Raw genomic sequence first — 12178 nt, 5'->3', positions numbered from 1 at the left:
GATCTACTACAATACATTTCATCAGTAACACAATATATTTAAAAATAATAACTGGATGCACCATGTATTTCCACGCAAGTGTTTTGCCGCGTGCACATTCTCATACAGGCGAGATCATAAAAAAGTTTGAAAATAAAACTATTGTTAAAAATAAAATCACACGCTATTGTAGGGATTCAGACAAGAAGCTATGGCACAGAAAGGGTTAGTGCTCTAAACTAATTGGGATTTTTTTTTTCCCCAGCAAATTTGGAAATGAACTGAAGCTGCTCCCTGGTGTGAAAGCTGAATCCAGCAGCCACCTGCAGGATCAGCGACCGGCACTGCCAGATGCTACAAAAGCCTTTGATTTCCAGTAGCAATTTCGGCCACATTTAACTCATGTGACATGAACTAAACTGAAATAGCATATTCAATCATTCTTCACCTCACTTTTTTTTAATCTTTAAATACAAACTCTAGTGTCCTTGCTTTCTATATATGAAACAGCTGCAGAGGAGAGATTCATTCAGACTCACAGCTTGGGCCCGCGTTTTTTTAATGGCTTCCATGATAGCATCCATGTTGAGGTAGCTTTTACTAGTGGGAGCTGGGCCAACACAGACTGCTTCATCGGCCATTTTCACGTGGACCTGAAAAGACAAAATGACTACATTTTAATATACATGTGCCAGCCAATGTTTACTTCTATTTCCCTAAGTTATTAATGTTTAAGGAACAAAAACTGACACAAATGGCATATGAATACATTGTGTAGATTACATGCACATATAAATCCCAGCACTCAAAATCAGATATACAAGAGAAGGATATAGATATAGATAATGAAGACAGGTATACTCTGTGCAAATAAGGATATACAACAATAAATTTTGCTTTACACTGAAGCACAAGCATAAAGGACATTATAGTACATTCAGTGATATTTAGACACACAAATACAAATCTGAATTTGTACACTGATCATCTATATGTAAATTCAGAGTCTAAAACCATTTTGTTAAATGTAACAGCCTAATATCTTACTACTTAACAACAAACATTCACTGCTAGTTCCATCTAAGCAGGCTCCCCAGGAAGTTGGGGATAATTAGAGTGAATTGAATGAAGGGATGCAGTGGTGTCCCTGCACAGCATCAGGTCAACTCCATGCCCAAATTAAAGCATATGACTAAAGAGTTCAATATCACTACACATGAACCAGAAAATCTTGAGATTTTTTTAAAGCAACCTTAGATTCCCAAATTCGTTCTGATTCTTTTTTGCACAGACTATTGTCAAGTATAATATTTCCAAGCAAATCTGAGCAATAAGCAATAGCTAAATAAAGTTTCAGAATCAATTTTGAAAAAAATGCATGTTCTAAAACAGCTTATTTGTTTTGTATTTTAAAGACACTTGATCTTTTTTAAAAATGATCAGAAAGCATCTGTCATTGCAGTAATTACAAATGGAGAAAAGGCTTCTATTACTTTTATTAAATAAACAATATTTAAAATATTAGATAATATTCAGTGAAGCATCGTAATGTAGTTATTTTCATTTTTTCATTTATAGTCTATGACAGCTAAAAGTAAGATAGTAATGGAAGTTAAAATTATATTTAGCAGCAAGTTCTTTTTGTGAATTTAAATTTATAATAAGCAACAACATCCAAATGTCAGACATCTGGAAGTATTAAAGAAGCAAAAGAAAATTTTAAGACTTGAACACTAAACCTAGTGTTTATTTTTATCAAAAGCTATCTAAATAGCTACTGAACTTAAATATAGATTTTGATGAAGAGTTTATTATGTTACAGTATTGCAATATTCAAGTTCCTTAGTTACTCCAATCAGTAATGGAAATGCTACCATTCAAATGTTAAGATATTCTGCATAAGGTTTATAAAATGCTATCCTTAACAGATACATATGAATCATATAAATATGTATTTTTTGTGAATTTCTCTGAAATTAGTATTTTTATTTTTAAAAAACAGAGTTTTGTATTTTTTCTCATCTTAGTCAAAAAATGTTAAATGATGCTTTAACTTCACTACTCTTTGATATTTTTTTAAAAATAGATGTATTCTTTATGAAAAAAATCTAAGCAGTTTGGGAAATGCATATAACTTGAATATGCATTCCATTTTCCAATTATACAAAAGCCTAGGAGAATTTTCCCACTAATTTTTTAAAAAATGATCTCCTGGCAATAATACCATTATACCATTCAAAAAACATCCTAAATGATGTAACTTTCAAAGCAGGGTTGTCTTTTGTAACCTTTTTGACTGCTGAAATGATTATTTTATTCTGAAATTAAAAATGATGCTATATTCACCTCCATTCTATATTTAGAATAGAATAGAATTTTTTATTGGCCAAGTGTGATTGGACACACAAGGAATTTGTCTTGGTGCATATGCTCTCAGTGTACATAAAAGAAAAGATACGTTCATCAAGGTACAACATTTACAACACAATTGATGATCAATATATCAATTTACTCTAACAAATAACTGACATTTTTCAGAATGGACTTCTTCCCTTCTATTTCACCTGTACACATCTACAGTCAGCCCATCCCTTGCAGAGAAGAAGAGGAGGAGAAGGAAAAAACAAATATTTTGCTAAAAGATTTTTAGAGTTTATTTATATTAGAATTAAAATTTTAAACTCTGTCCTCCTATATTGTGATAGCTTAAAACAACACAGAATTACTTTAAGCAAAAAAAAAATTAAGACAATATATTTATTTTACAATAAAATTGCAAATAGCAGCCAATAAGGACAATAAATTTATCAGTAAAGTTATGGGACCAGTAAATAAACAAAGACATGCAAATGAAGAAAAGGCTTCCATTATTTTATGAAATAAATATTTTAAAATATTAGATAGTATTCAATTATTGCAACATAGTTATTTTCTTTTTTTTCCATTTGTAATCTATGACAGAGCTAAATGTAAGATAATAATGGAAATTAAAATTATATTTAGCGGCAAGTTCTTTTGATGTATTTAAATTTGTAATAACAACATCCAAATGTCAGACAAATAGAATATCAAAGAAGCAAAAGAAAATATAAAGACTTGAACACTAAACTTAGTGTTTATTCTTATCAAGATATATCTAAATAGCTACAGAACTTAAATATAGTTTATTATGTTACAGTATTGCAATATTCAAGTTCCTTAGTATGAATAAACAAAACATCATGCAAAGTTTACAAGAAGTCAAGACACACCACTCTGTGAAAGCCATTCCACTATCTAGGCACCATCCTCCCACTATTTCCTCTCCCCCTCATTATTGGAGCAACACAAAAGCCCCTGAAATTGACAACATTCAAACAATATTCATGCAAAGGAAAAAACTTTGGGAAGAAGCAATAGCAGAAAGACTCCAATTAAACAGGAAGGAAAAAAAGCCAAAGATAGCATCCTTAGCAAACATATTGACAAAACTGGAACAAAATTAACATATGATTCCTTTAACTTTTATGAGCCATGGTGGTGCAGTAGTTAGAATGCGGTATTGCAGGCTAATTCTGCCAACTGCCAGCAGTTCGAACCTGACCAGGTCAAGGTTCACTCAGTTTTCTATCATTCTGAGGTTGGTAAAATGAGGACCCAGATTGTTGGGGGACAATATGTTGATTCTAAACTGCTTAAAGCGGGTTCTAAAGCACTATAAAGTGGTATATAAGTCTAAGTGACATTGCTATTGCTATTAACTAGTTTTAAACTGCAGCCTTGTCATAGTTTGTAGAAGTTTATGTAATCTTTCCAAAGGAAAGTCCCAATGCAGAAATCAAATATGGAGGTAACAATTCTCAAATAGCTATGACTAAATCAGACAGAAATGAACTAATAGATGAACTGGGATATCCAATTAAGTTAGCTGGAAGCACTCTTGGCTACCATTCTCATCTGTACATCCAAATTGATGCTGTTGTTTCTAAATAATTACAATTCTATCAAGGTCAAGTTGAATATGATTTACAAGTTGATCAGACACTTCAAACGATAATATTTATTTTTAGATTAATTAAATATTTAAACTAAACACCCTAATTCATGCTGTCTCTGCACAAGTAAGTTATGGAAAGAAGACAAAATGTTTCTATTTACAGCAACCTCCAATTTTAATCTCAGCACAGAAGATAGATGAGGGAGAATGTAAACAGAGAAAGGTCATCCAGTGAACTTTAGGATGGAACAGTTGTGTAAACCTAGTTCTCTCCAATAATCAACAGTCTAGCCAGTAAAATACAGAGAATATTTTAAATTTAACAGCGCTAACCAGCATTTCATGGCAGAAAATCTTCAGAAAGATTATTGCAAACAGCAGAAATTAGATCATTAGATATACGTTAGGATGCCAATACAAAATAATTTTCTTACTCTTGGGAGTTTAGAATATACTGATAAGAACTGCAAGAGAGGAGAATATAGTACTATACACACAAATATTTTATTTAAATAATTTTAGATAATAAGGTATGAAAAGGAAGAAATGTATAAAAAATATATGATGCAGAAAAAAATTCCTTTCCTTGGAAATAGTTGAAAGTGTGTCATTTTAACAGCAAAACATTATTTACTTATCTAGAATATTTGGAAGTTGCCTTTGCAGTTGTCCATAGAAGCTGACAAAATACATAACCAACATGGAATGCAGGATGGCATTTTACCATTTTTCAGTAGGGAAAATTCCTTTCAATACACTTTAGCGCTATTCAAAAAAGGCAATTTCTGAGTTTTAATTAATTTAATTTATTTTAGATAAATACAATCCAAGAAATCAACAAATGACATGATAAATTGACTGACTCATGTGTGTATGTATATGTATATGTATGTATGTATGTATGTATATATATATATATATATATATATATATATATATATATATATATATATATATATATATATATATATAGGTCAGAAAACTATATATATATATATATATATACAACAACAAAAGTCTTTATGATTTCATTCCATGGGAATTTCAAATCTAAATACCTACATTAAGTAAATTTCTATGAGTTACAAAATTTGCTATCTCCAAAATGAAGGATTGTAGCCTGAGGGCTTTGAAAAGTTTGTTAACTTTAAATATCTAACTGAATAAAAATTTTACTTTATAATACTGATTTTTAACAATCACCAGTATCAATTATAGAATACTACGTGAAAACCAGAAATATAGCAGCATTGTTAACAGTTCTGGTAACTCAGTTTAGAATTCTGGTAAATCAAAATTTAAGAGTTATAGTAAAAAGTTAATAATAAAAAGCTTCATAGTTCCCAAAGTTTCTTCGATAGATGGTCTACATAGAAACCACTGCATAATTTACAGATAATTTACAGATTCTCAAAGCAAAAACAGAAGACAATAACAAATCATATCCATCCTGTAGCCAAGAATATTAACAGGATGTATTGTATTCAACTCAAAAGCATCTTTAGTTTTTAAAGTAAATTCATTCATTATCTTTTGTAAGAGTTGAGTAAAATTTTAAGTATACTACTCCAAAGTGAAAATTGAGAAATTGTACAAATCCATCTATCATTTTGCAAATGAATTTCACTGTGAGATTATCTATTTAGGGGGGGGGAGGGAGAGAGAAAATAAAAAGTAAAATCTGATCAGCTGTTTGGTTCACGTAGCCAGAGCTACCTGCCTTTGCTATTTTAAATAACCATTTTTAGACTTTAATTAGTTGATTTTTTTCTCCATTTGGTAGATGCTTCTTACATGAATCTAAATGCCTAATTAAAAAGAAACCCAGAACAAAGATCCTTCAGGAGAAATGAATGCTTGGGTCACCCACTGTTCCAGTTATGCAGAGTAGACTAACCCTTGGAACATTCAGGTCTTAAAGCAATGATTCCGACAACATTGCACCACACAACCAGTCTTCATTGCAACCCACTTACACTTTTCATTCCTTTGTTCTTTTTCCAACATCAAAGGCATGAGTACTGTATGCATTATTCGATAAGCCTATTTTGAACATCAGCTGAACTCTTTCACAATAGAAACTTCGTCAATCTAGCTATCTTTGTAGCTCACATCAACATTCTAAAACAATGAAGGATTCCTCACCATAAAGCAGATGTATTTAATTTACCTAATGAGCATACTACACCACAGCAAGACAAACCACAATTAGTTCATCCCATAAAATCAAGTTAAGGTTGCTTCGCTTTTAGACACATCAAGGCACAGCAAAGTCTTGAATTAAAACTCAATTTAATGCAAATTACTTTCAAATCCACTGATTCAGCTATTAATTACATAAAGAGGTAGCATTGCCAAGCCTTGGTCAGAATACAAATCTAAACAGGTTTAGTCATGCAGTTTTCAATACCAGACAATAATGTTGAAATCAAATAGCACTGATAAGGGTGATAGTTCAGAAGAATGGCAGTGTGGATTTAAAAGTGCTTAATGTCTATATTAAGATTAAAAAATAGCCTCAGTCTTGAGATGGTGATTTCAAAAAATTTGTACAGACAAGAGATTAATGCTATGACTTTTAGGACAGCACTAAAAATCAGAATTGTTTCTGTTCGGCACCCAAGTTTTCCCTAAACAAACATACTCACACTTTCTACTTTTTTTTCTTTTGTTTTTTAATATAAAGCTCTACTAATGAAGGAAGTTGTGACCCCATAATTTCTAAGTGGATATTCTCCTTGAGGTGTACCTCACATTATAATTAAAAGAAACCCAGAACAAAGATCCTTCAGGAGAAATGTATGCTTGGGTCACCCACTGTTCCAGTTATGCAGAGTAGACTAACCCTTGGAACATTCAGGTCTTAAAGCAATGATTCCGACAACATTGCACCACACAACCAGTCTTCATTGCAACCCACTTACACTTTTCATTCCTTTGTTCTTTTTCCAACATCAAAGGCATGAGTACTGTATGCATTATTCGATAAGCCTATTTTGAACATCAGCTGAACTCTTTCACAATAGAAACTTCGTCAATCTAGCTATCTTTGTAGCTCACATCAACATTCTAAAACAATGAAGGATTCCTCACCATAAAGCAGATGTATTTAATTTACCTAATGAGCATACTACACCACAGCAAGACAAACCACAATTAGTTCATCCCATAAAATCAAGTTAAGGTTGCTTCTCGCTTTTAGACACATCAAGGCACAGCAAAGTCTTGAATTAAAACTCAATTTAATGCAAATTACTTTCAAATCCACTGATTCAGCTATTAATTACATAAAGAGGTAGCATTGCCAAGCCTTGGTCAGAATACAAATCTAAACAGGTTTAGTCATGCAGTTTTCAATACCAGACAATAATGTTGAAATCAAATAGCACTGATAAGGGTGATAGTTCAGAAGAATGGCAGTGTGGATTTAAAAGTGCTTAATGTCTATATTAAGATTAAAAAATAGCCTCAGTCTTGAGATGGTGATTTCAAAAAATTTGTACAGACAAGAGATTAATGCTATGACTTTTAGGACAGCACTAAAAATCAGAATTGTTTCTGTTCGGCACCCAAGTTTTCCCTAAACAAACATACTCACACTTTCTACTTTTTTTTCTTTTGTTTTTTAATATAAAGCTCTACTAATGAAGGAAGTTGTGACCCCATAATTTCTAAGTGGATATTCTCCTTGAGGTGTACCTCACATTATAATTAAAGAAACTGAACGTAGTACTTTAGCCTTCCCCTTGGGGTACCTAGTTTCATATGGCAGGGACTGTAAACTCTCCTGAATTCTGAACATTTCATAAATGTTTTTCTATATAAGAATAAATTCCAATTACAATCCAACAGCTGCAAAGAGAAATCTGATTACTGCACAAATAGATCACACTTTTAATGTTTTTCATACAATACTTTTTCAGAACTTTAATTGATCATTCCTTCTGCAGAACATCACACGATGGCATCATGAACAAACTGTTCTTGAAACATATGACTTAAAACATCAAGACTGCAAGTATTAACATAGGGAAGCTGCCCAACAATAATACCACGAACAGCTTTATAGAATTATATCAGGAAGAGGCATGTCTCTTGATCCCAAGAAGCTTATCACAATAATTTCAAAAAAGAAAGTTAATAAAAAGTAGTTAATAAAAACATCAACAAATGATGTAGGATATTACAGTATCAGCAAAGGAAACATATAACATCAGCCTGTACCCAGATTGGAATTAAAGCACATGCCATACAATAGTGTATACAATTTAAAGAAACCCAGAACAAAGATCCTTCAGGAGAAATGAATGCTTGGGTCACCCACTGTTCCAGTTATGCAGAGTAGACTAACCCTTGGAACATTCAGGTCTTAAAGCAATGATTCCGACAACATTGCACCACACAACCAGTCTTCATTGCAACCCACTTACACTTTTCATTCCTTTGTTCTTTTTCCAACATCAAAGGCATGAGTACTGTATGCATTATTCGATAAGCCTATTTTGAACATCAGCTGAACTCTTTCACAATAGAAACTTCGTCAATCTAGCTATCTTTGTAGCTCACATCAACATTCTAAAACAATGAAGGATTCCTCACCATAAAGCAGATGTATTTAATTTACCTAATGAGCATACTACACCACAGCAAGACAAACCACAATTAGTTCATCCCATAAAATCAAGTTAAGGTTGCTTCTCACTTTTATACACATCAAGGCACAGCAAAGTCTTGAATTAAAACTCAATTTAATGCAAATTACTTTCAAATCCACTGATTCAGCTATTAATTACATAAAGAGGTAGCATTGCCAAGCCTTGGTCAGAATACAAATCTAAACAGGTTTAGTCATGCAGTTTTCAATACCAGACAATAATGTTGAAATCAAATAGCACTGATAAGGGTGATAGTTCAGAAGAATGGCAGTGTGGATTTAAAAGTGCTTAATGTCTATATTAAGATTAAAAAATAGCCTCAGTCTTGAGATGGTGATTTCAAAAAATTTGTACAGACAAGAGATTAATGCTATGACTTTTAGGACAGCACTAAAAATCAGAATTGTTTCTATTCGGCACCCAAGTTTTCCCTAAACAAACATACTCACACTTTCTACTTTTTTTTCTTTTGTTTTTTAATATAAAGCTCTACTAATGAAGGAAGTTGTGACCCCATAATTTCTAAGTGGATATTCTCCTTGAGGTGTACCTCACATTATAATTAAAGAAACTGAACGTAGTACTTTAGCCTTCCCCTTGGGGTACCTAGTTTCATATGGCAGGGACTGTAAACTCTCCTGAATTCTGAACATTTCATAAATGTTTTTCTATATAAGAATAAATTCCAATTACAATCCAACAGCTGCAAAGAGAAATCTGATTACTGCACAAATAGATCACACTTTTAATGTTTTTCATACAATACTTTTTCAGAACTTTAATTGATCATTCCTTCTGCAGAACATCACACGATGGCATCATGAACAAACTGTTCTTGAAACATATGACTTAAAACATCAAGACTGCAAGTATTAACATAGGGAAGCTGCCCAACAATAATACCACAAACAGCTTTATAGAATTATATCAGGAAGAGGCATGTCTCTTGATCCCAAGAAGCTTATCACAATAATTTCAAAAAAGAAAGTTAATAAAAAGTAGTTAATAAAAACATCAACAAATGATGTAGGATATTACAGTATCAGCAAAGGAAACATATAACATCAGCCTGTACCCAGATTGGAATTAAAGCACATGCCATACAATAGTGTATACAATTTAAAGAAAACCTATCGAAAAAATACACACAGTGTGAGATTATCATGACATACTACATCCTTCAGAAAACTTGAGGTAGTTTATTCCTAGCCTCAATAAGTTATATCAAACTTTGCAGTTTCCCTCCCTTCAAAATAAAAAGTGTTTCTAAAATTATATATCCATTAGGTCCTGAAGACTCCAACATCAATAAAGTTAAAGAGGAACTCAATAAAAAATAAATTAGGATCAAAAGATAAAACCATTCATATTACTAAGAAAAAGTGGTGTATTATGCTAGGGAAAGGAAACCCTTTGTAATGGGTAAAAAGTATTAATTGCCTAAATTTGCCTGAATAGCTCTCCCACTCTTTGTTGTGTGCTTATAGAAAGGAGAGCAGAATGCTTTGTGTTATACAAGGAGACATACACACTCTCTCCAGTTTGAGTGATTCCAAGACCACAATTCCTCTTAAAAGAGATGAAAAGAAGTAGCTTTACTGGATGGAATCTAACCCATCTATCTGCAAGGGAAGACCTGACATTGACTTGCTCCCTAGCAAGGCAGAACTGCTATGGAGGTCTTGGAGAAGTCCCAAATGCCATGTACGGAATCTGTATTTTACAGGTTAATCAAAGTGTATGTCACACAAAACCATGCTTCTTATTTATATTCACTAATTACAAGACATAAACACCCATGTAATATATTCAGACTCGGTAATGGCCATGCATTGTTTGTGCAAGGGATATAGATAATTTGCTTCCAATCACCCTAGAATTAGCCATTTCCCTCTCCTCATGATAGGGTTTATTTGACATTTGGGTGAACTTTTATCCTAAAAGAGGCATACTGGTTCAGTAGCTAATTTTCACATAAACATTGTCTTCTAATCACTTTCACACATTACAAAGGATTAAAAGAATTCAGAGCTGTGGGAACACAAAGATATTAAACTGTTTATACCAAAGCCACAAGACAAATCTATCAGTCTTTCCAACAGATGGAATCCCACAATTCCAGTGCATTTGCTATCACAAAGCTCACTAGTCCTTTAAGGCAACAGAATATAGAGGAGTGTTGGTGAACTTCTGATTTCTTAGGACTTAGCTAATACGGCCTATAGCAAGGGATGAGAGAAACCCTTCTTCAACTAGATCTTAATAATGCTGCCCACTCTTACCTTAGGTATACAGAGAATTATAGGTCCAAAGGCAATTGTTTAGACAAAGATAGGAAACTTTCAGCAGACATTTTCCCCTCAGTTCATTTCCACTGAAATACAATTGAAATACACTGAAATACAATTTCACAATTTTATGAAAAAATATGGCTTCATTTTAGAGCATTTTCCTATCTTGATAGCAATAATTTATTTATGGCTTTCGTTTATACATTTAATTTATTTGCAGTCATCGTCAAATAAAAAAACTCTACAGATAAAAGCATAATAACCAAATAAATACCAACATGGACATAACCATCAAATGGCATTAATCTAACCTCCAGCAGAAAACAGGTAAGGCTGACAACCACCAAACACACTCAAAAACCCCCACCAATCTCACTTCCTATGATGTAGAAAACGGCAAAGTTTCCATCCTGGATTAGTGTGCTGGGTGGGTCAGTTCTGCCAAAATAAAACAGTCTTGTATGTTATTTCCTGATGCACAAGTCAAAACATAAGGATATTATTTCAAAAAGATGCACATTTTTCATCTGCAAAATATATTTTAATAAGCAAAGGATTGCCACTAATTTCATTATTTGTTTTATTTATTTATATTAATTTATCACACATTTTTAAACACATGAGGACCTTATAACAGTATATTACTTATACCATAAAATAAATAACAGATTATAAGTAACAGAAAAGGGGAAAATATTTTTAGTAATAAAAATATCACATTACCACTGTAAAAGCTAGAGATTACACTGTACCATCTTTCAACAATAAACATCAATTGAAACAATCATATTATGAAATGTAGATTTTTTTAAAAAAAAAATCAAACTGAAAGAGGAAATTATATTTGGGCAACATAGTTTTTAAAATATTTGAAAATAGGTTAAAAATTCAAGAGTGCATGCTGTCTATACCAAATATGAGATCAAACTGCCTACAGAGAAATTATAGATTTCCTTTATTTATGTTCCACTTTTATCAAAAAAATTTAAGCAATCTAAAAAATGAAAGGTAAAAATATTGACAATAATACCAGACAAAATTATGTTTTATAAAGTCAGTACATTTTTAAAAATGAAAGTATTAAAAAAGTTTTTTAAACGCCTGAGTGAATGAAATTTATTTTACTTGACAGTTATCAAATGCAAAACTGGAATTAAGCATACCTCACTCAGAAAGGAATTCCAGAACTGAGCATCAACCAATGATTCCACCATATGGGAAAAAGTTTTCCTTAAATATATGGGTCCCATGTCGTTTAAACATTTTGCACTTCATTG

The 12178-nt window shown here is 32.2% G+C and overlaps 1 protein-coding gene across 4 annotated transcripts in view; it reads right to left on the bottom strand.

Moving 5' to 3' along the window:
- Positions 1-12178, bottom strand: part of PCCA (propionyl-CoA carboxylase subunit alpha) — a 250707-nt gene that overhangs the window by 191140 nt on the left and 47389 nt on the right. For all 4 annotated transcript variants that reach the window (XM_058184791.1, XM_058184793.1, XM_058184792.1 and 1 more), the window contains one exon: positions 519-632. In XM_058184791.1, the coding sequence (XP_058040774.1) occupies positions 519-632 (114 nt within the window). The remainder of the gene's footprint in view (positions 1-518; positions 633-12178) is intronic.

This window comes from Ahaetulla prasina, chromosome 5, assembly GCF_028640845.1.
Source record: "Ahaetulla prasina isolate Xishuangbanna chromosome 5, ASM2864084v1, whole genome shotgun sequence".
In the NCBI taxonomy this organism is placed as follows: domain Eukaryota; kingdom Metazoa; phylum Chordata; class Lepidosauria; order Squamata; family Colubridae; genus Ahaetulla; species Ahaetulla prasina.
Note: the sequence above shows the minus strand (reverse complement) of the source record. Positions and strands in the feature narration are given on the sequence as shown.